Source organism: Neodiprion fabricii, chromosome 5 (assembly GCF_021155785.1).
Source record: "Neodiprion fabricii isolate iyNeoFabr1 chromosome 5, iyNeoFabr1.1, whole genome shotgun sequence".
NCBI lineage: Eukaryota > Metazoa > Arthropoda > Insecta > Hymenoptera > Diprionidae > Neodiprion > Neodiprion fabricii.
The window spans coordinates 32,506,734-32,533,322 of NC_060243.1; the positions used below are offsets into that span (position 1 = coordinate 32,506,734).

At 43.8% G+C, this 26,589-nt stretch overlaps 2 protein-coding genes across 7 annotated transcripts in view; one reads left to right on the forward strand and one right to left on the reverse strand.

The window, feature by feature from the left end:
• The first annotated feature begins 3,589 nt into the window (after positions 1-3,589).
• Positions 3,590-8,001, forward strand: LOC124182164 (OTU domain-containing protein 5-A). Of its 2 annotated transcripts, XM_046569059.1 has the most exons (12): positions 3,593-3,738; positions 3,889-4,223; positions 4,859-4,950; positions 5,047-5,165; positions 5,366-5,514; positions 5,585-5,740; positions 5,830-5,986; positions 6,123-6,334; positions 6,422-6,541; positions 6,787-6,942; positions 7,068-7,260; positions 7,372-8,001. In XM_046569059.1, exons 2-12 carry the CDS (start codon positions 4,083-4,085, stop codon positions 7,515-7,517), a joined length of 1,641 nt encoding a protein of 546 aa, XP_046425015.1. In that variant the 5' UTR covers positions 3,593-3,738; positions 3,889-4,082; the 3' UTR covers positions 7,518-8,001. The 2 variants fall into 2 exon arrangements, with proteins under 2 accessions (XP_046425014.1, XP_046425015.1); XM_046569058.1 differs by having other exon boundaries at positions 3,590-4,223.
• Positions 8,002-8,839: 838 nt separating this feature from the next.
• Positions 8,840-26,589, reverse strand: part of LOC124182162 (PDZ domain-containing protein 4) — a 133,119-nt gene continuing 115,369 nt past the window's right edge. For 4 of the 5 annotated variants that reach the window (XM_046569054.1, XM_046569055.1, XM_046569053.1 and 1 more), the window contains exons 2-7: positions 14,942-15,301; positions 12,994-13,164; positions 12,487-12,585; positions 12,364-12,399; positions 11,025-12,275; positions 8,840-10,366 (exon numbers count right to left, since the gene is read on the reverse strand). In XM_046569054.1, the coding sequence (XP_046425010.1) occupies positions 9,989-10,366; positions 11,025-12,275; positions 12,364-12,399; positions 12,487-12,585; positions 12,994-13,164; positions 14,942-15,301 (2,295 nt within the window). In that variant the 3' untranslated portion in view covers positions 8,840-9,988. Of the gene's footprint in view, positions 10,367-11,024; positions 12,276-12,363; positions 12,400-12,486; positions 12,586-12,993; positions 13,165-14,941; positions 15,302-22,312; positions 22,882-26,589 lie in introns of those variants that run through there. The other variant, XM_046569057.1, reaches the window with a different exon arrangement.

A 26,589-nucleotide genomic window follows, 5' to 3' on the forward strand; every position in this document is an offset into this window, starting at 1 on the left:
CACTCCCCTAAATTAAACGGAGTGCCCCAAAAACTTTGTGTCCCATCAAATTTGGAGCGGACTCAAGATACGACTGAACTCTTTGACACTGACGAGTGGTAGTGAGGTAATTGGAAGTTTGGACCTGACATGGTCGACCCATCGGTGTCAACCGCGGAATTCTTGGGGCTATGCGATAAATTCTCCATTCTTCGATTTTGCATCCCCGCTCACACATTGGCTGTCAGGCTATTTTTCACGATGACCTTTCCGACTCGCGCCAATATCACTATAAAGGAATTTGCTCATCAACTTGAAAAATTGCAGCACACCGTTTAATCCGGCCAATCTTGAGAGGAAAATACAAATATCAGAGTGATGCACGGGTCGTTTGATATCAGGCAATCTATTAGCTGCGTCAAATACTATTACTATCAATCCATCAGAATCAATTTCCGTCCCATCTTCACCTGATTTAATTTAAATCTGAGTTGACCCTCGTGAATAAAACATGCTCCCAGTTTGCACAGGTCCTTTAACGCGACGTGATTACCCTGGTCAAAGACATTTCCAACGTTGCCCAGGAGTTAGCAGAGAAAAGGTACAAACTCTGAGAGTCGTGTTTCGCGATTCAAGCACTTGAAACATTCATGACCGCAGACCGATAACTTCGTACCTTAAGCATAAAAAACACTTTCTCGATTTATCCAATAATCGTGAATCATCTTCGCGAATTTCTTGACATTTTCATTATAAACAGATGGTTTTCAAATATCCGTCCACCCGCACACGTGCACGACGGGAGAAAGTTGCGTGGGTGGAGACAGTGAAACTTGGAACTACCCTGATATGGGGCCCCATAAATAGTGAATACAATCTCATTCTTTATTTTTCCCTGAAAAAAAGGTAACCAAGAGACCGTTCCGCGTATGGTGCTAGGCAGTAGGTACTTGGCCCATCAAGCTGCTCGATCTAACACGTGTGGGTGTCCAAGAATCTGTCTACTTGATATCGTCTGCTTGTGGTTTATTCTCCTCCTCCAAAGCAGATTGCGCGCTTCTAAAATTGGCCCACGCCTTTACTCATTCAGAGACTCGACGTCGTTTTCGTTTACATATTGCCGGAAATCCATCAGTTGGAGTAGTGTCTCATTGAATGCCATGAACAATTGCCTAGTCTGTTAACCATTACTTGAGCTCTTTTACTCGACAAATGTGGCTGCAGCACAGCAATGATCAGATTGTAGCCAGAACTTTTGTCATAGCTGCACGAGACAAATACGTAACAGTATGTTTGCGGTATATAACATGTGTCACAGAATTGTTGCCTCTCAGAGAGAATAGATTAATTTCATTTTGGAAAACAATTGTCTTCGTAAAGTACATATGTAGTTATAAACTGTTCTTAGAAGTTCCTGACAAACATACCTATAAGGCTAAATGTGAAATATGATGGGAATGGAATACCGAAATCGGTTTGCGGTTTACCCACGTCAAATACCGCCCTCCTTTACAGTGGCAGTCTCTGACAAAGAGAACAATTTATTTGTATCCTGATAGATTCACGTATTTCAAGTGGGTAGGTACAGGCACTTCGATAAACACGAAACCGATCTGCTATCCATAGCTATTACGCTTAACGTCAATATACCACAAACGGAACGTCCCCGGTCAAGAATTGTGTTCTGTGTTCACAATGGTGTCTGCATCTTTGAGCCTGCGTACTCTCGAAACCTCTGGCATTTATCACAGTGCCACCAAAATGTACCGAAACCTCAATTCGTCATTGTCAAGGCGAGGCTAAATCGAACGATGTACTTTTTTAAAAAACTTACTCGACGGAAGCACTAAAGCACTCAAAGTTGAGTGCAGCTCTGTAGCCTGCCTTTTGAAAAAGAGGGCAATAGTAGATGAACTGCAGTTTGCACTGAAATTCGCAAATTATTATAGAAAACTCTCACCATATCAATCACGCGCCAACAATGCCACAGTACAGTCAGAATAGAACTGGAGTAGGATCAGTGACTCGTTTCGTCGTTCCAAACGATCGGCATCCCGTAAAATTTTATCGATACAGTGGACGGATGAACTTTGTCAAAATAGCATAAAATGTTCGGAGTAAAAATTCTTGATAGTATCAGGAAAAGTTTCGAGATATAGGCCAAGCATTTGCGAATGTTTGACAAAGTACTATAAATATCAAGTACCGAGTAACAATGTAGATTCGCTCCGATTGCGAATGAAAACCGAAAATTTATGAATGAAGTGTAATACAGCTGGGTGGGTCGATAGAGCCCCCCTACGTCGTAGTAATCAATACAGGGGGTTGGGTAGGCGTCGAGGGTACAGGGATGGCAAAGTCCATTCAGTAGAAGCTGTAGGCTTGCTATTGATTACGTGGGTGGAAAAAACAGACTCCCTTCTCCGCAGCACCGCGCCTTCGCCTCCCTTCCGCCGACCCCAGGCCGTGGTGGAGGTAGCGTCAGGTCAAGTGGTGGGGATCATGATGCATCTGAGTGGGGGTGTTCAGGGGAGGAAAAACATCCCCTCGCCAAGAACTCCAAAAACCAGAGGGAGCCGTTGACGTTGTCGGTATTGGAGGAGCCGGAGGACCCTGCACCCACTCTAGGCCCCACGGGGGCGAAGTAGCTGGGTCGTCTAGGGCGGAGAGGGTGCCACGGCGTTATCTTCGAATCACGACAAAGGTACCTTGAGCGAGGTTTCATTCAATTTTGGCCAGTCATTACATTTCCCCGAACGTTCCGTTTCTTGTGCCACCCACGGATTAGCTCGGCGCTATTAAATATTAATGAGATGTAAGCAAACTCCGGCCAATTCATCCATTCACGCTCCTTAGGATCGTTTCTTCACCCCGTCTTCTGCTCCCACCCTGCGGTTCTTACCCGCCTTTTGCAGCTCATTTCTTTTGCCGCCAACCATCAGGAACTCTTCAATGAACGGCGAACAATGAATATCGGGAAAGCTTGTTGCAGACAGAAGACGGACGAGACTGATAACTTGTCGCTCACTGTCCGATGCTTTATAATTAGCCTCGAGTACGAAGACCCCTCGATTCCTTTTTTGCTTAATCAGAAATCATTGTTCCAGCCTCCCATTGTTCTTCTTGATTCGATCGTGCAGTTAGGTAACTCTTTTAGAACATTCAGGCAGAATCTGAATTCAAGTCCGATGATGAGGAGTGAAACCTATTGTTGAGATTCTCACCCACAACTGCTGGAGCTGGACGATGCATAGAGGTTAAAGCACATCTCGTCTCAACCGCCTCAACGAATTAACAAGTCGCTGATTTACTAAACTTTTGATCGGCATGGCGTGTTCGCTTGCAAGCGAAAGGATAATTTTGTAGCAAATTAATAAATTTCAACATCGGTGCAAGGAAATGCTCGTATCAGATTTTTGCTCCCGGCAATTCTATGAAGTCCAAGTTCTTGATACGTACAAATATTGTTTCTTTTACCGATAAAACAGTCTCCTGATGTTGTATCGAATGAGACTACAGACGCCATCTATTGGCTGATGCCTGAAGCGGGCAGGCAGCGTCATCATCTTTTGACTGGAACCAGTGTCTGCCATTTCCGTAATCCATGGTCCTTGTGCCGCTGCTGCTGATAGTGCAAATATGGCGGCCACACAAAGCAATTGTAACAACAGTGCGTATTAATATCACAGTCAACAAATAACGGGGTTAGAACAGTCAGAGTTTGGAAGTGGAATGAAGTGCTGACGACAAATCACCTCGGTACAGACTGTTAATAAACGATTAATTTCCCTTAATTATATAACGCGATTCCCCGAATCGAGGATAAAATCGTCGTCGCCCTGCTAGTGCTGCGTATTATATCTATGTATTCATATATTTCAATAAAAAGTAATTGATGTTCGTTCCTAGTACTGTGCAGTCGTGATTTCGTTTCGCGATTCGGTCGTTAGGTATGACCTTCGCATCTTTTCGCCTCAGCAATAAACTGGCATTTGGAAATTCGACGAGGCGGTGAAACTGCGGACCGAGTTGAGTTACTCTACTTATCGCACGCGAAGTATTTCTCCCGTTTTGTTCGCCCGTCGCTTTCGCGGCCGTCCATCATGACGATTTTGGCGAAAAAGAAACCCAACGGTACGAAGGACAGACGTGAGCCTGGCAACGGAGCCGAGGTTGATGTACACGGGGTTCAAGTCGAGCATGGAGCTGGTGCGATCGCCTTGCAGTCCAACACTTCTTATCAGGTAATTAAGGAGACAATTTATGGTCAGAAACATCGCATTCGTTCCCAACCACGTTCGAAGGTTGAGAGAGAAGGAATAGAAAAATTTCACGTCCAGCAGTGGTCACTCATGGTAATCCATTACGTGTGACAATTGGTCTGAAATTAGAAATAAATGCTAATCAGTGTCGGAGGAAATTTTTGCATATAGATTTGACATCTACATTATTTGTTAATTGCGGATTGTGTAATTCCTGAAGTATTCATTTTCACAATATTGTAATGATTTGCCAATAAGCGACCTCTGAACAACACTTCTTTTGTTCCTCACGACATCTATATTTACCATTTGGATGAATGGTTTATCTATTATCTATCCTATGTATCTAGAGTTCAGATAATTGTTTTACTGGTAAACTGGTTTGTACCGATTGATAGATCATCAGCAAACATGCTTGCCTAGGAGAAGGAATCCTCTTTATCGTTGGCTGAAACACTGCGATGAAATCTAAGCTTTGCTTTCCACAGTCTGTTGCTAACATTTCCTATGTATTTCAACTAGCAATACTTGTTAATCTTTAATTTTTCAATTCACTGAATTTCACATTTACGATTTTGCTAATCAAAGTTGTTCGTATCACCGATCTCTTATTACAGACTAGTGTTGATCGCCGGGAAGAAAAGCACTTTGAGGAGGCTAGTGGATCAAGCCATGGGAAACGTCATCGCCAACGTGCGAGTCCTCACAGGTATCTAATTTTCTCACCTTGTTATAAAGATAAACTAGCTCGATTGTTTCTCACCTTCCAAATCATCTTTATAATTGTTTGGTCATACTACAGCAGCTGCATTGGCAGAACGTCCCGGTCTAAACGTGAAAGAGAACGAGACAGGGGTCGGGAGAGAGAAAGAGAGCGGGAAAGGCAAGCGACTCCACCAACGGCATCATGCAGTGGGCTGCAAGGTGAGAATTGCTCAATGAATTTGTAATGAAATTGTTCAATTGTGATTTTTTTGTTACAACGATATTATTCATATACCTGAATTTATCATTTGCATACATCCGTAATCCTAGAAATAAAGAAGATATAAATATAGAAATAAAGAACCTTGCCACTAATTAGTCTTCAAATTCTAACACTCTAATATTTGCCATTTTTTTAGGTACAGATGCTAATGTTATTGGAAACAACCGTATGGCAATAGTAGCTGGTGCTCCGAGCCTTGAGCCAGAATTAGCAAATGGCTATAACAGTGGGGATGAGTACACAGGTCGCACTGGAAACAATTTGACCATTGCGGAATGGCAAGAGGTTAGTGTTACCTGCCATTAAAAGAGTAAAAAATAATTACTTGCTACTTCTGTTTACAATGAATTTTCAGCGGGACCGATGGTTTGAAAAACGGATGCGGAAGATGGGGTTCGTGGTTAAAAAAATGGGTGAAGACGGAGCATGTCTTTTTAGAGCTGTCGCCGACCAGGTTTACGGTGATCAAGAGATGCACAGTGTCGTACGAAAGCATTGCATGGATTATATTGTGAGTAATTCACAATGATTTCGAGCTTTGTCATACAAAGAACTCGATATCAATAATGTTTACTATAGTGAAGGACCATTTTATTTCAGGCTGCCAATCAGGAATTTTTTTCCCACTTTGTTGCCGAAGATTTCTCTACTTACGTGGACAGAAAACGACAAGAATACGTCCACGGTAATCATATAGAGATGCAGGCAATGTCAGAGATGTACAATCGTAGCGTTGAGCTATTTTGCTACGGAACAGGTAAGCGATTCGATGATGTTGACAAAAGGCTATTTGGTAGAAGATATGTCTTCCATACTATACAAAATCACATGAAAATACTGTTGAATGTAATTGACAAAGACGTTTTTCCTTTTGCTTCAATGAAACACAAAAGAACCGATCAACATTTTTCACGGGGTACATAAAAGCGACAACGAACCGATTCGGTTGTCGTATCAACGCGGCAGTCACTACAACAGCATCGTAAACCCCTATAAAGCAACAATCGGCGTCGGACTAGGTTTGCCCTCGTACAATCCCGGAGCGGCGGATCGTGCTCTCGTTTCTGATGCGGTTCGACAGAGCGAAGAACTGCATATTGAACAGGTTAGAAATTCTACGTTCGTTATTTTATTTATCGATCATTATTTCGTGAAAGTATGACTAATCCATCCTTATTTCTCGGTGACACAGACCATGCTTGAAGACAAGATAAAAGCCACCGATTGGGAGGCTACCAATGAAGCAATCGAAGAACAAGTCGCGAGAGAAAGTTACTTGCAGTGGTTACGTGACAATGAAATGCGTAAAGCTGTAAGTATAATGCCGTCAGGTGACCATCATTGCATCTCATTGATTAACGGTGATCTACCTCTACTGAACGTCGAATCAATTTAATCTACTTACCATCAAGCATCGCAGTAACAAATATTTCACATGCATCTATCCGTTTGTTTCTTTTGTTTATTGTTTTTATACTCGAGTGCTCTCCGCTTACCTGACACAGCTCACACTGTCATCAGTTACTCTCAGCTTAGTAGCTTGACTTTTTGTTTAAGCGGTCAGCTAGCAGCAGCAGCACCAGCACAGTCACCAGTGCCCAGCATAGCCACAACCACTTCCACCCTCATGGTGGTCGTGGACAAACGCGTGGGCTAACATCCTCCCCAACAACGACGCAAGCTAACCAGGATTCTGTCCGAAATTCCCCCAAGGTGAGCTAGTGTGACTAACTTTTAGCAGGAGCAAGTCTTCACTAACCCAGAAAACGAGATAATTAGCCATCTTTGCTCTGCAGGAATGAAATATGAAAGATTTCTTACAAAACTTTTCCCCTCAGGTTGGTGACTCGATAAGGTACAGCAGCAAGCGTTCTCCGCAGCATCAATCCACCCAGGGACCAGGTATGCCTCACCTGTCGTCCGATTTTAGCGTCGCACCACCACCTCAAGAACCCGTCCCAGGGAGCAGCAAGGAGTCTCACACATCGCCTGACATATCGCTGTTTAATCGTCTCCCTCCTGAAGTTTTTGGTGAGAAAATTCATTGGCTAAATAGAATTTTAACTAGTGTTCGTAACCGAGTTTATAGAAGTTAAAAGACCGGATGAACAAAGCACGAGACTACCGATTGATTTTCCACAGGTTTGACCGACTGGGAAGACAGTGATATCCTATCCAAAGTCCTTGCGACTTCACAGCAAGAATATCTGGACAGCTTAAAGCAGTCGCGGGTACAGTCGGGTTCGGGAAGTGATGGGAACGTCGTAGCTGACTCGAACAAGAGTTAATTTGACTAAAAAAATCGGCTGTTTTTCAAATTGAATATGAATGATAATCAGGCAGATCAAGAAAGTTGAAGAGAGCGAGGGAGAGAGAGAGAGAGCGAAAGAAAAAAAGAGTCGCGTTAGTTTCCTGCGTGATGCCAATTACTACGACCACCTGTTTTATACACTTCCGGGATAAAAAATATGATTTTACAGGCATCCCGGTTTCGACACGTTGTGCCGTGTGAATGCACTCTCTCGTCACATCTTAATTGTTTGCCTTTAGATTATATTATTATTATAGTATAAAACAAGGCGCATAGCCTAAATCACAGGCTGGATAGAACTTCGCTATTTATTTCTTTAAATATTCGTAATAGTTTATTTCATCTTTTTTTTCGTTATATAATATAATTATTAGCGAAATGCTTTGAATGAGAGATTTGGTTGCATCATTTGTAACAAAAAAATAAATCACTTGAGAAAAAACATTTTCCAACACTGTAAATTTAACAAAGAATTTTTCGTAAAACTGTTCCGAAATTATTGTTAATTCCCCACGCATGATTACCTACTAAAATATTAGACACGCAATTGACGAACTGTACTAGAGCGTATAATTGAATAAATTACACGGACCTACGAGTACACAGTTGTTTACGCTTCAGTATACGCTACATTATAGACACTTTATTTCCACATTAATGTTTCACATACAGCATTGAACAACAATGTGTTTGCACGCTTACACCTTTTCAACGTACGGCGGAATTTCGTTGTAGGTACGTCACCCGACAACTTGTCCTTAGGATGGCTCAACTACTACTATTTATTTTACTCCGAGCATAAATATCACCTCGTTTGGTAGAGAGAATACGGCTGTGTCTCTCGCAGCGACGAGTTCCCTCTCCCGCAACAAAGTTCCACTGTACCTACGTATTATTATTATTGGATTACCGATCACTGTAATGTGAATCGATCAGTACCTCTTTTTTCCTTTTGTCGCTCCATATTTTTTTCCCATACACGTGCGAAGTCGAATAACTATAATCGATGAAGGGTAAATAACTTTTATAAAGCCGTGTAACTGTGGATACTGAAAAGATTCGACGTGCTTTTTTAACCGCAGATATTGATATTTATTGTTTTTATTTTATTCACGAAGCAATGACGATGGCTGCTATTATGATTTATTACATTACATAGTAGCTTGTTTACGTTTATCATACATATCTACAGACTTCTATAGGCGGCGATATTTCCATCTCATAACATATTATTTTATTCTTGTAAAACAGCCTAGTTACGTATAATATTATAAATATTTACAACTTAGGTATCGTGGCTTTAATATGTGCTAATTGTTTCTACGAGAAGTATTACGATTTACTCGGATTGTTTTTTTTTTTTTTTTGCTTTGTTTTCTCAAAAGCACATAAGGATAAATAATAACAGTTGCAGCCAAGCTATGTGTACGTATAGTCTGTATCATATTAACTTACGCCAATTAACGAGCAGTTTTGTCTTCTTCGAATTACTATATCGTTATTTAGTTTACAAATATTACAAAATTCTCGATTAGATTATTTTTACATCTAGTTATACTTAGAACGCGCCACTCTTAGATCGGTTAGCTTGATTTTCTTTGTATTATTTGTTCACCCAATCAACTTGGTGTTTTTAAATCAGTTTAAATCACTGTTCTTTCGCCGCTTGCTTATCCATCTTTTATTGAACTGGTTTTTCTTATCATTATTTGAACTCAAACAGAGTTTAATGGTCTAAAGGAGTACGAAAAAATGCAGAATGCGGCCAACTGGCGAATTGAGCTCCTGTGTTCTACTAAACGCTGCTCTGGTTTGGCGAAATTTAAGTTCGCGTAAACTTTCCGGAGCTGGCATGATAGGGAGACGTCGAAATTTCGTCTTATCGGGCAGCTAAACAATCCTGATCTGCAAAGAAAACTTCGAGGCTGCCCATAGATCACGGCGCCATATTTGATACCCGATCGAATTTGCGTTCCGTTAATCAGACATGCCGTTCTCTACGCTATGGAATAAACTGCGTGATATACATAATACGTATATGCATAATAACAACATCTCTACGGATATACACGTACATACATAACGCTTGCAGAGTAATGAATATATACTATAATGTAGTATGACTTATTTACTGGTTGATCGTATCGAAAAAGGCACAGCCACCGTAACCTTTAGGTACGAAAGTGACCACTGGCTGGGCGACATAGCGCCTATAATAATAAAAACAGTGGCCCAGGAGACGCACACTGGAGGTAAAGCTGCGACCTAATGAGAGTTTTGTCCGATTCGGCAATTGCTGCCTCTGCTTGAAGTCGCCCCGAGTAATAATAACGAGGCTGCTCTGTAAATGGCGGCTCGTCTGTCATCGACCTTGCAGGAAATTCACCGCCTGCTCATTTCTCCGTACTTGTCTCTGTACCACGTTACGTACGCTTATAGATAGTCGTTTTAAACTGTAGTAACGGAGAGAAGACCCATCAATTTGCCACCCGTACCTGGACCAGAACCACCGCCAACCCGGTTCCCGTGTACCAGCATCTCTTGCACCGTCGTAAAATCATCTATCGTAGTTTTTTTCCGTGCCATTTTTTTCTGGCTTAATTCGACGATATTGAGCGGTTTTTTCATTATCTTATCGTCGTTGTAGTCGCCTATCGTTAACTCGTTCGACTGTAACTGTGGAGGAATTTGTTGTTGCTGTTGTTGCTGTTGCTGCTGTTGCTGCTGTTGTTGCTGCTGCAGCTGCACTTCTTGATGACGCTGTTTTCTCTCTCTGGCCCGTTCGAGTTGCCTCTTGCGTTCCTCTTTAGTCCAGTACCTTCCAACCTGTGTATAAAACAAAAAATTGGCGAATGCAATATAAGAGTTTTTTCCCCTTTTATCCATCTATGCTACTTATTCAGGATTGGTACTTCGTACAGTTTCAGCGAAGCAAAAATTTGCAGTTTGACGGGGACATGATACCGCGAGAAACAATAAACATAACCAAGCACCTGATGATTAATGAGGGGAACTAAAGCGAAGGTGTAAAAACGAGAAAACAAATGCGAATATTAATGTCGACGGCACGACAGCGGCAACGGCGGAAAGGGGATCCGTTTAATTCGAGCTTCTTTTGTACGCAAAGATTAGGGTTGCCAGATGATGTCCGGTTTAACCCGTGAATTATTATGGTTATCATTCTTTTTTTACCTTATGAGAAGCACGGTGCTGAGTTTAATTAATTATCGCGGCAACATGACGAGTGAGAATATTCATCAAAAGGTTCTTTCATTTTTTTGCCCTCTAAACAACATGCGGTTTGGGATGAAAAAGTCGAATACCCCAAGGTAATCGGATTTTGTGATTAATCTGACCGCATTATTTTTATCCATAACTCCGAAACGATTGTTTTGTATTTAAATTTCACCCGCAGAGCAGAGTTTACAAAATGAATATTGCCAAAGCCCCGAATATTAACCTTATAGTCAATCCTACGTCATACCTTCATCTCCGACATGGTGTCATCTTCCGTTGTGTGCCCAGCGCGTTCCTCCGATATCTTGATGGCTCTGTTCCTCAGTATCCTGTTCCTAACGGGTCTCCTGGCGATGTACCTGGTGCCGTCAGGTCGCCTCTTAACCTTCCATTCCATTTGCACCTCGCACTTATCCTCAGGCGGGACCCACGTCGATGTGCAGACCTGTTGGCTGCCGACGAATTGATACCGCGTGAGATTTGGAGCCTGAAAGTTTCCGTGGGACTTCGACTTCCTCGCGCCGCCTTCGCGGATCTGACAATGACCCGGGGATGTCTGACGGGTCATGAGAGCCTGTTTAAACAGCTCCTGCTGGAGCAGTATCGTCTGCTGAAGGTTAGCCGCGTTGGTGTACATCGTGTCCGCTGGAAGAGTGCTGGCATTGGTAACGTCTGATCTGTGCTCCCTCTGTGACTGGTGGCTGCTCTTCCTCGAAGAAGGCTGGGTCTTAGGCTGTTTTCCCGCATGCTGCGAGGTTGAGAGTGGGCAGGAACATCCTGTGACCGGTGTCACCGTTGGATTCGTAGCTGCGTTGATCATCGGGCTGGTCTTCGACTGTTGCAGACCCTTCTGTTGCGGTGGACACAGGATTAGGGTGCTTTTATGGTGATCCTTTTCTCCCTGATGTAGTTCCAAGGTCAGAGGATTACTGTGGCAAGATTCTCCGGTGTTGTAAGCACTCGAGCTCTCCTTTTCCTCACCGGAACTGTTACTCTTTGATGACGAGTTCCACGGCTTTGTCTGGCCCGCCGTTTGCGAGCGGTTATTCATGACTACGCTCTGCTGGGTCTGGACCCAGTGATGGTGCTCGTAAGGTGACGAGTATATGGGTTCGCTGTCCGACTCTGGTATCGTCTCGTAGATGTGCTCCGTATCGCTCCAAACGTGGCTCGTGTAAGCCTCCATCAGTCTGATGGGGGGAACTGGAGGTCCAGGCTGCTGAGCCCTCAGATTGAGCACTTCCATTTTTTTCGAACAATCTTTAAGCGCGTCTTGCACCCACTGTTTCCTCTCGTCCGATTGCGAGATGTTCATCTGCAGCTGTTGGGCTGTGTGAGACGGAACTGGTGGCGGTGGTAGAGCGGCTTTTCCGGAGGTCAGAGTCTTCGTCTCGCCGTCTTTCGTCAGGTCCTCGGACTCCTGTTGTTGCCTGATAAGCTGCTCTATCATGCTGTTTTGGTATGCCGGATTGTTGTCCGGCGAACTGGACGGTGACTCCTGTGGAAAAAGGTGTTCGATTAATTGTCAGAGGGCTTGTTTCCTTCGGGAAATAGATGACAGCATTAACAAGGGTAAAGTGACTTACGTGCTGGTACAAACGTTGCTCATCGTATTCGTCATCCTGAAACGAAAAAGTTAATATGGTTTGATTAAAAATTGGACATGACCATGACGCTGATGAATTGAAGCATACGAGTTGATTTTTTACCTGGTAGAAACAGCGGCTGACCAACAGAGTCACGGCGTTCTTAGTTTCGGCGAATAGACACTCGGTTTGTTCCTTGTTTGCGACGTCTCGCCCATTCACCTGAAATATGGAGAGTGTTTGATGAGCGATAACGTCACGGAGAGAGTTTGGAATTTTGGAGATGAGGCCTCCGGCTCGGGTGAATGGCGCACATCACAACATCCCAAAACGGGTAGGGAATGAGAAGGGCTAGAGAGTTAGACAGAGAGAGAGAGAGAGAGAGAGAGATAGAGCGGCAGAGGGTGGCAGACGCGACAAATCCTTCTTCCATAGTCATCGGGGTCTCTCTCACGCCAAGCCCAACCGTGCAAACCACTTTGTTCGTAATTATAATCTCCCTAACAAGATTACGCGAGACGGGGATTTGAGCCAGAGCCAGGGAGCACAGTGTGCTGGTCGGTCCTTTGCCGCTTCCCTTGCAGCTTCATTTGCTGAATCGCAAGGCAACAGTGATGGGGCTTCACTTACCCGTAGGATCTGATCACCCTCTCGCAGTCGTCCGTCCCGTGCGGCGAGACTTTCCGGAACTATTTCCGAGATGTAGACCTCAGTGTCAGCGTCTTCGCTACCAGAACCGGAACTGTAGCACACTGTCAGACCAAGTTTCTCAGCACTTCCGCTCTTCCGCAACGTCACTTCCTGCGAAATGATAAGACACGTGTTAGTAGTTATGTCAGATTCGCTCGATTGTACATTCCAATAATGTATCGAAAGTGGTAATCTGTTTTTAGAATACATATGTGGTACAAAAACGATTCATCGGATTCACCGAAGTACCAAATTTCAGTATTGAAATACTTCGGCTGTGATTTCGCCTTGCACAAAAGTTGAAGACTCTGAATTCAGCTTCCGAAATACGCCGGTACGTGTTACCCCGGTAGTATACTCTCGGAAATAAACACTGCCGGTTCAAAATCGATAGCCAATCGATTCTAATCCCCTTTTCATCGTATACGACGAGAAGAGGGTCTCCGATGTGATGGCTCAACAAGTAAACACACGCACGCACACCTTTACGTATTCGACAAGAGCGACAGGGGAGCTGGGCGACTGCAGAGTTGGTCTGCAGTAGCTGTTTGAAAAGCAATTAGTCGGGTACCTTCGTGTACAATGGCTGGCTATTCCGTTAGACAAAAAGGGGCGAGAGTGAAAAAAGAAAGAAATGGAGAAAATCGAGGAGCGAAAGGATAAATTGCATCAACAATTTGAAATTCAAATGTTGGTCTATATTCTATTCTTCAACATGTACCCACCCTTCCTACCGGAAAATGCCTAGTTCACGTCATGGGTTTATACCGTATATCGGAGGAAAGTCCACGTTTGGCAATTGTTTTTAGATACTGCACTCTGTACACTGGGTTCATACATGTGAAGGTAGCCGGAGATATACGTTCCTGCATTCCAGCAACAATGCGTCACACGGGACATTGCCGTAGGTGCATGGTATAGAGGAGGTAGTAAAGTGAAACGTTGCATTTTTCGAATTCTAAAAACAAAAGAGCGTAGCAGTCAATGTCGATCCGAGAACACTGACCCCTTTAGACCGTTTTCAATTCCTCGTTATTGCAGCCTACTGGCTGTAGTATACAGCCTTTATCGAAGCGAAGAGCTGAAGCAGACCCGTAATGCAAACGACGGCTTTGTACCCCGACAGACAGAAAAAAAGCGATAAATAAGTATAGAAAAAGAGAGAAGAAAAAACGGATAAACTCAATCCCACACATCAGTTTATTTCGTTCTCCTTATCGGTCGAGCATTAGTATAATATGAATCCGAGCGAAGGCCGATAATCTCATTGTCAGAAGTAAACACTTGGTATTATCGCTTAAAATATCCCTGAGTCCAAATAAAATGCATGATGATAAAAAGTGAGTGGTTAAATTCTCCGCTTCAAGCTATCAATCACCCGCTCTATGACGTATACCGGGTTCTTCATCATCGTCTCGGAGGAGACGCGGACGTCGTATGCGACTGAAGCTTGGCACGAAGCCTGACACTGACCCGAGATTATTGTCGCCAATGGTTTCTGGTTAAAGAGTCACGCGATACGCATTCTTCCGTATCTGAGTCACGATATGCATAATGGAGTGACATGCCGAGCCGAAGTACGAGCGTTAAATCGGTGCTGACGGAGCGTCGGAGTTCCATGAAGAGGGGCGAGCAGAGGGGGTGCAAATTGATCGGAGCAACTGTCGCCGAGGTGGATTGACAAAGTAGAACAGAAGCTGCGGGGTCCTTATTTGCCTGATTTCCCTGATACGGCTTAATTAGACCGATCAGATTACTCATTAGGCCGCTGAGTCCTGCCCAGTATCCATCAAGAAAGCACTCCGACCAAAGTGGTGGGAAACTACGCAGGGCTTAGGACTTGGGGCAATTCGGTGAAACACGCTTCGTCCATCCCTTCAATCCTTACCTCGAAGTTTATGTGCTGGGGTAAATAATCTTCGAAACTGTCGTTCGGTTGTTCCTCGATGTTCAGTGGATCCAGGATCAGTTCCTCCTCGATGAGACCAGCCCAGTCGGTCTGGACGGCTGTGGACACGAGCGGACTGCTCGCCGAATTGATTTCCTTGACGGTCTCCTCGTCGTCCTTCTCCAGTTTATTGTCCTGGTTCGTCGCTCTCTCAGTACCACCGTCCTTCCCGGTCTGCTGGTGAACCATCTGATGACCCGGCTGCCGCCGCAGGACTTCGACGATGATGGGTTCCTGGGCAGACTCGAAGCACCGAACCGCGTCCTCGTGGCTCGAGTTGGAAACGTCCTTTCCGTTGACCTGAAATCAAAAATTAATAACACAGCGGGTTACGACGATGTCAACAGTGTGATGTACGTTTCATTTTCTAGTTGCCGCCAGGTTTTATTGACGGGCGATAAACAAGGCCAGTAGGCAAATCGTCTGATTGATTTGTTTTTCACTCCAAAGGTCGGTCCATCTCGTTTGCGATGTCTCTGTCAAAGAGCGGAGCCACGCGCCAATTACATTAAAGTATATGCAGCACTGCTGAAAAGTCGTCCAAGAAAAAGAGAAGCGAAGACGCAGATAAGATAAAGCAAAAAAGAAGGGCAGGGTGGACCAAAAGAAAATAACCCCGTGTGCAGGGGCAATGGAGATAAGGAATACCGTCAACTTGTTTTAGGTAACTGCTGATAAGACTGAGATCCGATAGACACTCAATCCTTCGCTACACGAATACCACCGTTTGACGAAATCAGCGCACAGTCTGTTCCGATGGGACAAGTGTCTGCGTTCCGACATCGTTACGAACAATACTGAGAGTGGGAAAATATTTTTGGATTAGTGTCGTTGTTTTTCAGTTCTGTGGTTTTGTCTTCTTTTTCCACATCTCCTTCTCTTTTGCCTCGAGCAAGCAAAGTATTCATTAATCTTTTTCCGCCGTCTGTAGTCTGTGGGCTCGGTAAACCGTTCGTGGGAAGACAGAGGATTAATCAGCCCTGAAGCTAAATGATGGAGTCCTGGACCAGGAAGAATTTGATCCAAATAATCCGAGGCAGCTGAGCAGGGATGAAAACGGTTTTGCTTCAGGCGCCCCTGTTTGCCAGGGGTACGTTATAAGGACGGCGGGTCGAGAGGAGCGTTTAAACATCGTTTGTTGATGACGAGAAGTGGATCGAGATACAGAAGCTAGTCAAATACAACCACGCCGTCGTTCTCGGTGAAATTATTATTCCAGGGGTTGGTTGGTGCACGGGTGACAAACCATGCCGCCCATCCATCCGGCAGAGGGCAGAACGGGTGGAAAAGTTCTTCCTGTTCGTTTATCAACGCTGAGAGCGAGAACGCATTCTCGCGAAGGGGGAAATAAGAGTGAGGAGTAAGAGGAGGACGACCATCTTCAGGCGTAGAACTGGAAGTCTTTGGACTGATAGCGTCGCCATTACCGGGCAAAACGCAACCAGCGAGTCTTATCGGTAAGCCTTCTTCCATCCAACCTTCCAAAAGTCTCTTTCCACTCCCGCTGGCCCGTTTCTACCCTTCCTCGCTCCTAACTTGGCCCATTTCGACTCCCACGAACCCACGCCGTCGTCGAGCTTTATTTCTTTATTATGATATCGACGCTCAGGGTAGCTGTGCTCTACGCCGCGGGAGAGATCCGACGAATGAAGCTGAGATTATTACACCCTCGTATCCACCCTTGTTTCTTTTCCCATCTACACGCCGCCCACCCCTGTATTACTGTCGTCTGGTGAACTACCGTATAGCAACTACAGCCCCCGAGATTTTAGGGGCTGAAAAAAATGTTCATAGAGAGGAAATGGGATGAGCGAGGATAAGCGTCTGGGTACCAAACGATCCTCGAGACGCGCCCCTTCCACCAAATCGTGCGGTAGTAGCGAAAGGTTACTGTGTTTGGATAATGTATAGTACAGAATCCCGTTGTTCAAATATCAATTAATTAATTTTCAGCTCCGACTGACGACAGACCAGCCGTAATGAGTGATGTGAATCACCTCGAGTTCAGGTTTTCTGTAACTGATATGAGCTTATGATGAGAAATTGGCAATTTCTGCTCAACTGTGCACCTTGTCAGATTAATTAACCAATATCTTTGTCTAGATCAAGCAAGACAGTGAGCTTCGGTAAAAACGATCATGTATTGACATACTGATATGGTCCTTCGCACATTTTGTACCTACAACCATCTGCTCAAGAATGAGGCATTCTAATTTGTGTATCTTGTATAAATTAATAAATACGTGAAGTTTCTGGAAAAGATATATATCCTGGATATCCTGACGCATCTTGGTGTGTGTGATTTTTTTTTACGCGATTGAATCTGCAAGAAAAAGAATTGATATTCTAATTTTTGAGTCAGGGATCGCGTCAGTAAAGGGCGTGGCTCAGGGATGAAGGGACTCTTTAATACAACTTAATGGCATTATGCCAAATAGCTCTCGACTGGTCTGGGGGACCGAATGGGAGAGTGAAGCAGAGCAGAGGCCAAGCGCCCAGGGGAAGATCAGCGCGGAAGAAGAAGAAGAAGAAAAAGTGCGCCGAGTGCAGGGTAACACGTAACGGGCAGAGAAGAATCGATTGAAAAATTAAGGAGATGGAAAGCATCCTGCGCCCCGCTCGCCCTTCATACCACTCTCTCACTCTCTCTCTGTCACTCTCTCTCTCGCCGTTCGTGTCAGTTCCTCGAATATCAGGACTGCGAGGCCAAGACACTTTAACCCTCCCACCCCCGAGGTCTTCCGGTGTCCCGCACCTGATATGTACGCGAAGAGTGTCATTAATCTTTCTACAATTAACAAAAGTGCAACCCAACACCGGCGCGAGTAATTCGGTCGGTGGCGGCGGCGTATGTCAAGTGGGAAGCCATTTCGTATATCGGCGTAAAATATGATCCGTTATGGCGAAGGGTGAGCGAGGGGTTGGAAACCTGAGTAGTTCTCGCTCCGCGACGCAGTGTCCTTAATACCTCCCATGCCTCCCAAACATCAACCGATGACTATGATATGATCATAGGTGGGTTGCCCGTTTCGTTAAAAATACCCGTGCCCTTGAACCGAGCAAGAAAGATATAAACGACAGAAGAAGGATGGAGGCGAAAAGAGGAAACGATTCTCTCGTAAAACCTCGCGGTGTAACAACTGCACAAATCACTTCCTTATGTACTCTAACTCCGGTTGTAAAATCCTCCGATTACCGTTTACGAGTTTCGTTATTCTCGTTGCCGAAACGGCAACTCGACACCAGATATGCAGGCGTTAAAGAACCGACTTTACGTTCTTAAGATGCAGGGGTTATGAAAAGGAGAGAAGGAGAGAGAGAAAAAATTCTTCCGCATGAAATGCGGAAGTGCATGCATTTGGAAAACGCACAACGGAAGCTGGATTATCACGCGATCGTGAAGAGGTTTAGGTGTGTACTTGTGGGAAACAGATAAAGGAGTCGAAGAGGAGCCGAGCGTTTGACCCGTTCACCCCTAACCACGAGCTGCCGAGCCCTGAGTAGTTCCCTGGGGCGGAAAATCATTAATCTTTCTACAATTAACAGGCGAGTGCTACGCAATCACGATGAAGTAATTCGGAGGGTGTAGCGGCGGGGTGGAAAAAGTTTCGACATAGCCTGCAGCGGCGTGTTGGCATTAGTTAAGTCGGATTATGATGATGTCCGTGGAGGAAGACCACCCTCCCTGTGCAAAGAATCCGGCAACGGGACTGCAGGAGTCGCTTCTTGAAGGAGGGATGCTAATCAGTTATTTTTCAAACGCGCCCTCCCGCCTTGGTAATTTATTATCGTTTTTTTATCACCCTTATTATTTCCGCCTTGAGCCACCACCGTAGCTGCAGTGAAGGGAGAAGCCCGAATCGTTACTTCGCAGTTTATATGACGGTACAATCTGAGAAATCTCAGGGTAGAGACGAAATCTGAATAAGATTTAAATAAAGAATGTAATCGTGAATGGGGAATGGTGTTTAAAAGCAGCCCCTAATTTTGATTTTTTATGTCCAATTCCGGCTACGCGAGTCGTGAGTGATAAATGTCGGCGAGAGCTCGCTGCTTCAGGACTCACCTTATTATATGGTGAAAGAGGAGGAGTTTTAAGAAGTGAGAGCGGTTAGCTTCTACTATTACCCGAGGATGGTTAAAATTAATAACAGTCATAAATTTTAAACACCCTATTTATACTTTATGGCCCTTCGAAACATGTTGCCCGGCAGCAAAATCCCTGTATATAGCTGCTGAAATACCGATTAAGCCATAAATCCCTTGACGAAATTAAGATGCAAATTTATTCAAAGTTCACTCATTACTCAACACCACGAGCCATACTTGTGCGCGAATTTCTGCACGACGCGCGAATTCCGGGCCACGGTCGCGTTTATCTCAACTACGGAATTTCCGCACACCCCTTGAGAGAGAGAGAGAGAGAGAGAGAGAGAGAGTGAGAAAAAGAGATTTGAGAGAGACAGAGGAATAAATTTTTCAACCTTTCAGCCAAAGTGAATGAGTATGACAATGGGGCTCGTATTTCCGTCAGATTCTTTTTTGAACTGTAGTGCAGCAGTTCATCTCCATGGTATATGTGACAACGCTTCACGCGACGATTCCAAAAGAGTCGAAAAGTTTCATTACTAACTTTTTTCTTACGTAGGGTGAAACTTTTCTCCAAACTTTTGATTAAAAATTATTTTCCAACAAGTGCGGATCAGATTCGTTTTTCTCATTTTGCACTCGGATATATAGGTATGTCATTGACTTGTTATATTCAAGAGGAAATTTTTCACACGATCACAATTTCCTGACACAACAAAGCAATTCTGCTTTTCTATAGTTTTTCTTGATATTCGACTTCATGATTTTCTTGACGAAATGTGAGTGGAAAGGAATATCACTCAAGACCTGTATTTATACACGAGCGACAGTTTCGTATGGTTTTTAAGACCCCACTGTCAGATCTGTTCACGGGTTAATACAGTAAACGCACAACACTGACGATGATTAAAACGAATTCAGGGAACCGGAAGTAATCATACAAGAGCAAAAAAGGTGGAACGGAATGTGTTAAAATGTAGAGTTTTCAAGACGTGTACATATACCTACACATCAGTGAACGAACTTGAAACCCTTTACAAGGGTGAGTGAGAAGCTTTTTTTAATGATAACCTGGAAGAATGTGGGAACTTGCACCCAGCGTTCAAGAATCGGAACAACCGAAACACTTCAATTTTAGCTTCAGAGGATTTGAATGACACAAGGTAAAGTGATTTAGGATGAAAAGTTGTGAAAAACCTCAAAGCTGTGTGTAAATAGGATAAACCTCAGTCAATTCTATGACCAGATTTAAATGGAAATCCTCGCACGTCTTTGACGGTTCTCTCTTAAATTCAGAACTTAGGCCTCACACTCAGCGAGAAATGACGAACAAGGTGCTACCCACCGCAGGTATATCAAATAACGAAAGGATCAAAGCAACGGAAATTTCGAAACCCGCAGGGTTGTACCTGCTGAACGAGTAAGGATTCTCACGAGGGTGTAATTTTCACGAAGAGTGTAACTATCGCAAAGTTCGCGATTGCGAAAAGCGCGTTTTTTGCAAATGACCTTCAAATTTTCGATCTTCGTCTAACAACAAGTTCAAAACTCCTATAATTTACCCGCGTGCCTTTACTCCCCGACTTCGTCTTCTTGTCCTAATCAAGTATCCGCCCCCTTAATTAGACCCTGACAAATTATTGTCCCAGGTTTTGGCACGGTCTTTCTCTAACCCTTAATTGATGGTCCGTTACTGATGCAACTTACCGGTTCTCCTTCCAAAGTAGCCTGCGTCGCTCGGAATACCGTCGACAACAAAAGCCGCGAAGAAACGGAAAAAGAAGAAAAAGCACGGAATACGAAGACCTCGAGGAAGCTGAATGGGGAGATAAGAGGGTCGCCTGACAATTAACCGGTGAACCTCGCCGAGAGCGGGACAGCTCGTTCTTTTTGTCCCTCTGATACACCACCTGTACCAGCCACTCACAACCTCCTCCTCCTCCCCCCTCATGCAATTTATCCCGACTTTCAACTCACTTCTCTTCCGCGTAAAACCAAACCGCATGGTATACAAACCGGTCCGTTACTCCGGTGACAAATGGCCTGTCAAAAATTCGATGGATGTAGATCATATACGTATACGTATGTATAGGTGTACACGGTGAAATGTGGTGGTTTTATATCGCGGCCTCGATTGTCACTGTTTGTGAGAGACGGAAAGGGGCGAAGGGTGTTTTCAACGTCAACATCGTAAAACCACCTCCTGATTCTCTTCCGCTACCCTCCATCACGTATCACCGGACGAATCTAATTCGTAGGACTTCCGTCTCCGCGACCTGGAACTTCGACATAACTTTAGGTTTTACGTTTTGCACGATGACTTCGGGTCAACGCGCGATGTCTTCACCGAGTTTTCGCCTTCTCTATTACGGCAATAAAACTAAAATACTACTCGCCGTGTCGTCACTATTCCATTGGCGCCCTAGTGTCGACATCCGAGACGAAGGGTCATCCTGAAGAAAAAGTGAGAATAAAATTTCGTAGAAACTTTTTCAGGGTATACGGGAACCTGAATATTAGAAAATTTTATCCTGGGTCTTATTGCATAGTCAAAAACTCTTTCACAACATTCGACGTCCGGTGTAATTCAACTTTTGATTACGTTATGTGGTTGCGAATTGTTTTCTTCTCGGCACTATAGGCATGCTTTCCGATTAAGAAATGAGCGTAAACAAGGCATCGGGTTGTCACAAACTTTCATTTCGTAATATCCTGAATTTCATAAACTCCATGCGGCGAAAAATTTGAGCCAAAATAATACCCAGGTACAACGAGTCCAGTCTCTGATCATCGGTCAGTGACCAGTGTTAAATACTGTCAGAAAAATGGAGTGTGGACTGCTTCTATAGACTGTAATGTGATGTCAATGTAGCGTTATCTGATACATTCAAGTTCCGAATGGACCATAAAATTTATTTTACGCTAGTGACACAACGTTCAATTTCGATAAATTACAATACTACCATTTTTCTCACAGTGCAGTGTTTGATGTTCGACAAACTGTGAAAAACCTGTATCACCCTACTGAAAATCGGTTATTCGGAATAAAATTTCCCGACTTTTCCAAGGTTTTCGATCACCGCGAGGATTCGGACCAAGGACGAAGCGGTAGGTTGACAAATTTAAGCTCGTAAAAGGGTCCGAATAGCGATGCTGATTACGTGAATTGGAATAGAAAGGGGGGTCGATTCGGGTAACTGAATCGGACAAATGGCACCTTACAATCAATTCCAGTTAACCCTGGAGAAGCGAGCTGATCAGTTGGCTGGCTGAGTTGGGGATCGATTTTGAAACGTCCGATAGCCGAGGCGGTGAACGTGGATTACACTGGGGTACGTGGACAGCGGCGCAGGGATGAAATACCTCCGATCCTCTTCATTCCTGCCCATCCCTCGATCATCGCCTGCACCCCGTGCCTCCTTTCCGTCGAATCCTCACCGCTGCGGCGTGACCAAGCCCGTGTGGATCGATGGTTTGGTATATGAGAGCACGGTTGCGTGCTACGCATAGCGACGCACTGTCATCCACATTGTTGTGGGTTAATGTACCAATATCAGGAAAATACGGCAATAGGAAATGAACACGGAACCCATTTGCCACTCTTCCCCGCCGCTGCACCGCCGCCTCATTCTCGTTGCCCCAATAAATAACGCCGGGGGAACATTTTTTCCTTTCGTTATCTCCTCGGCATTCCCAATTTCCTGTAGACCGTACAATGGTGGTGGAGACATGTTGTACCTTATGGGCATATGTACGTGTTGTAGGCGTCGTTATATAGGTTGGCATGACGCTTTACCAACGTCCTCTTTCATATACTGTAATCAGAGATAAATATCGGCTGGCATGCATGGGGCCTAATGGAGTATTAGTGCATGCACCGATACCCAAAGATTTTCGTGTCCGAAGCAAATTTCGCAGTTCTCTGACGTTCGTTGTAAGTAGTAGACTATATTTTTGATGTATCACAAAGTCTGGGATTCGTGAGGATGAAGTTGGTAACGATGCGTGTTCAGGAAAAATCGTTACTTCGTGCGTTTAGGTTTGTCTGAAATTTAGTAAGCCATGATGATAAACAAAACATATTCATAAATTTTAAAAAGTAAACTCGTTAAAGATCATTCAGAAATTGCACGATAATGATTTTTCCCCCAAGAGGTTTCGTTACGTTAACGTCAATAACTACAGAATTGTTGGGATTCTTTCCTTTGCTGATCTTCAGAGTGATCTGGTATTTGGTTTAAGGTTAGCCTGACAAGATATAATCAGAGCTAGCATTCCACGGTTGGATTTGAAAATTTCACGAAGTATGGAAGAGCGAAGTGATACGTGGAAAAGGGTATCGTAGCAAAAAGAGTATGTTATTTCAGCCTGCGAGACTGCAAGAGGCATGCAGAAATGGTACTGACCAAACCCGAACATTCATTTGCGGCCGAGGATGAACGCGAGCGTAAGGTAAACGGGAATGAAAAGACGGAGAGAAAGAGTGAGTAAAAAAAGAAATGAAAAAAAAAGAATTCACACTGGGAAATGTAAATTATACTAGAGTTTACTCTAACAAGGGTTCTGGTTTTCACTACTGCACTAGGGGAAACTTTCGAACGGTCGAATCAGCGTCGCGTTTCGTTCAACAAACAGAATCGCGGCCAGTTGGTCTCGTGTTGAAAGGTGCTCGAGTAGTCTAAAAGGACTTGAAGAAGAGAAAAACGAAAAGAGTAGTAACCCACCCCCCCATGCCACACGCAAAAAAAAAAAGAACAAAAAGAAATTTGTGGTTGGAATCGGAATCGAGTTTTCAAGTTCTATTAACGCGGTTTGCATCCACGATGTCTACTTCTACACGGAACCGCAAATTCGGCGGGAAATTTAAACCGCAAGATTTCTTCCTTTCTTTTTTCCCTCTTCCCACTTTGAGCATATTTTTTTTTTCTTCCTCCTTTCAGCCTTTGAAGGAAAAACTCATGCCGTCGGAACTATTCCGTACTGTAATTGTCAGTTACGTCTACAGGCGCATACCTAGGTATATGTATATTTGTATATATATATACACGGGTACCAATCGCATCGTCATTACGTCGCGTCGCGATGTCAAGGTACTACGCGCCTTTGGGAAAAAATTTTGCAGTTGCACTTCCCTACCGTAAACATTAGCTTTAGCTGCTCTTTGCTCGCTTTGAAGTCTATGGCCCTGGGAATTACACTCGTTCAACGTTTCTACCAGCCAGAGTCCGTATACATATATCGCTGTACATCCACCCATCATAGCCTTTCCAAGTTGTACCATACGATTCCTATATAATATATATATATATATACATATATATATGCATAACACCGGGTAGAAAAGAGGAGACCAGAGAAATCAATAATCATGGATCTTTTATTCATTATTGTTACGTATAGGTGCAGATTTTCGTAGCTACGATGCAATTATACTTAGACTTCTGGTCAAAAATAGTGGAGAGTACTTTTTATTACACCGGGATAATAATCCTCTATGAATAAATTAATTGCAAATGATAGTAACGGTAATTTTAGTCGGTTACTTAATTGAGTTAGTATGTGAGGAAAAAAAAAGGGAAAAACAGGAACAAAATATATACCTGTAGAGAGAGAGAGAGAGAGAGAGAGAGAGAGAGAGAAAGAAATAAGGAATAAGAAAAGCGGAAAAGAAGAAAAACCAATATTTAGCGAATCTATAAGACGAGCCAGTTGCAGCTGCGACTTTCGCCTCTAGTAACAATAATCTATCAAGCACGGCTCGACGCGTCTTAACAGCCGTGAGGCGTTAAACGGGCTGCCGGTGTTATCGACGGATAAGTTTTCAAACTCATTTGTAACAACTTGCCGCGATCTCCCCTCACAGTGCAGACATGTATGGGTTTCCATGGGGGTTGCAGGGGGGAGATAATGGGCTATCGCCCCCGAAAGCAACGATTCGAGCATCGCGAGGGATTCGTGCTGAGCAGCGGCGTTTCGATATTGAATCGAACACCGGAGGACCGGCAACGAAGCCAAGTTTCCCGACACCACAGACTGACTGTGGAGAACGGATTTGTCCGCACCGTTGCGGGAGACGAAAAATATTCCTGATGGAAAATTTTACGGTTCTATAGTTTTGAGCTCGTTTCCTGCCCTCCGATGTAGCTATCAATCTATACCTCATCGCGCTTCGAAGGGATTTTCAAACAATGGAGAAACGTGATTTGAATTTACTCCCGCAAACTGAGCTGCCGCCCCTATTGACTAAAAAAAAAAAAGAATAAAAAACGGTTCGTACGAGGGGAAATAAAAATTATTAAAAAAAATTACCAACGAAATCGAGATAAATATTTGAAATCTGTCTTCTTCGCACTTTTCGTGGTTACAAAATACTTCAAAGCCTCGAAAATGCTGAATTTTATATTGATGCAGTGCAAGGTGTTCATAGGATGTTATATGGTTATACCAAATTAGTGGTAAGAAAAATTTCCGACGGTGGATGAAAAAAAAAAGTAAAATTGTAATTAAACACGAATCCAATAGAAGATTATATTTCCTGCAGCACAAAACGCCGTCCTCCGATATGACAGATTTGAACACGAGATGTGACGCGAGGCGATGGAAAATGAATAATTGTATCAGTCAAAATATCATATGCCAGTCTTCTACATCTATACATACATAATATAGAGTGTGAATTGCTCACGACAGAATGATCCGTCGTCTACTATAGTTCAATGCGCATGCGTTATAATCCGAGAGCGGTTGTTTGTCAGGGCGACCAACCGTTATTAACGTAACCTCAAAAATTTAGACAATTGTCGCTGGTAGTTGTGCTCAACACCGGCAGCCGTCAAAGTTTTTGAGGTTACTTACAACGCGGCGAACTGTCGTATAAATTTATTACAGTTGGTTACCCTGGCAAACAAATGCTCTCGGATTGTAGCGCATGCGCATTAAACTATGACAGTCGACGGACCATTCCGTCGTTTGCAATTCACACTGTATATTAATTGTCAGTCAGTTTTGATTACGGCATTTCGCAGCTGGCGATGCTCTCTGGCTAGAGGGAGAATTTCGATTCGATTTGAAAATTCTGAAATCTCTACGGGATAAAATATTCCGCGGTGATTCGTTTCGATTCTTCTCTCTCTCACTCTCTCTCTCTCTCTCTTTCTATTCGTCCGTTTCAGTTGTGGGCAAAGAGTGGATGTTGAACCGCTCGTGTGGTGTCCCGCATCTCATAACCAACGTCTTTTCATCACTCAATTCAGCCACCTTTATCTCGAAGATATGTCCTCCTCGAAATTACACCTAATAAAAAACCTTTCAGCGATTTTTCCCCAGATATAATAAAACATGTATACGGGTATCCATCCCGGGAATTCGAGACCACGAATCGTTCATTAAAAATAAATATTATGATATAGAAAAAGACACGAGAAAAAAAAATACTCAAACGAAATTGCTCGATGATCTGGTCATTGCTTATTGCCAAAGGAAATTACGAGATAAACAGA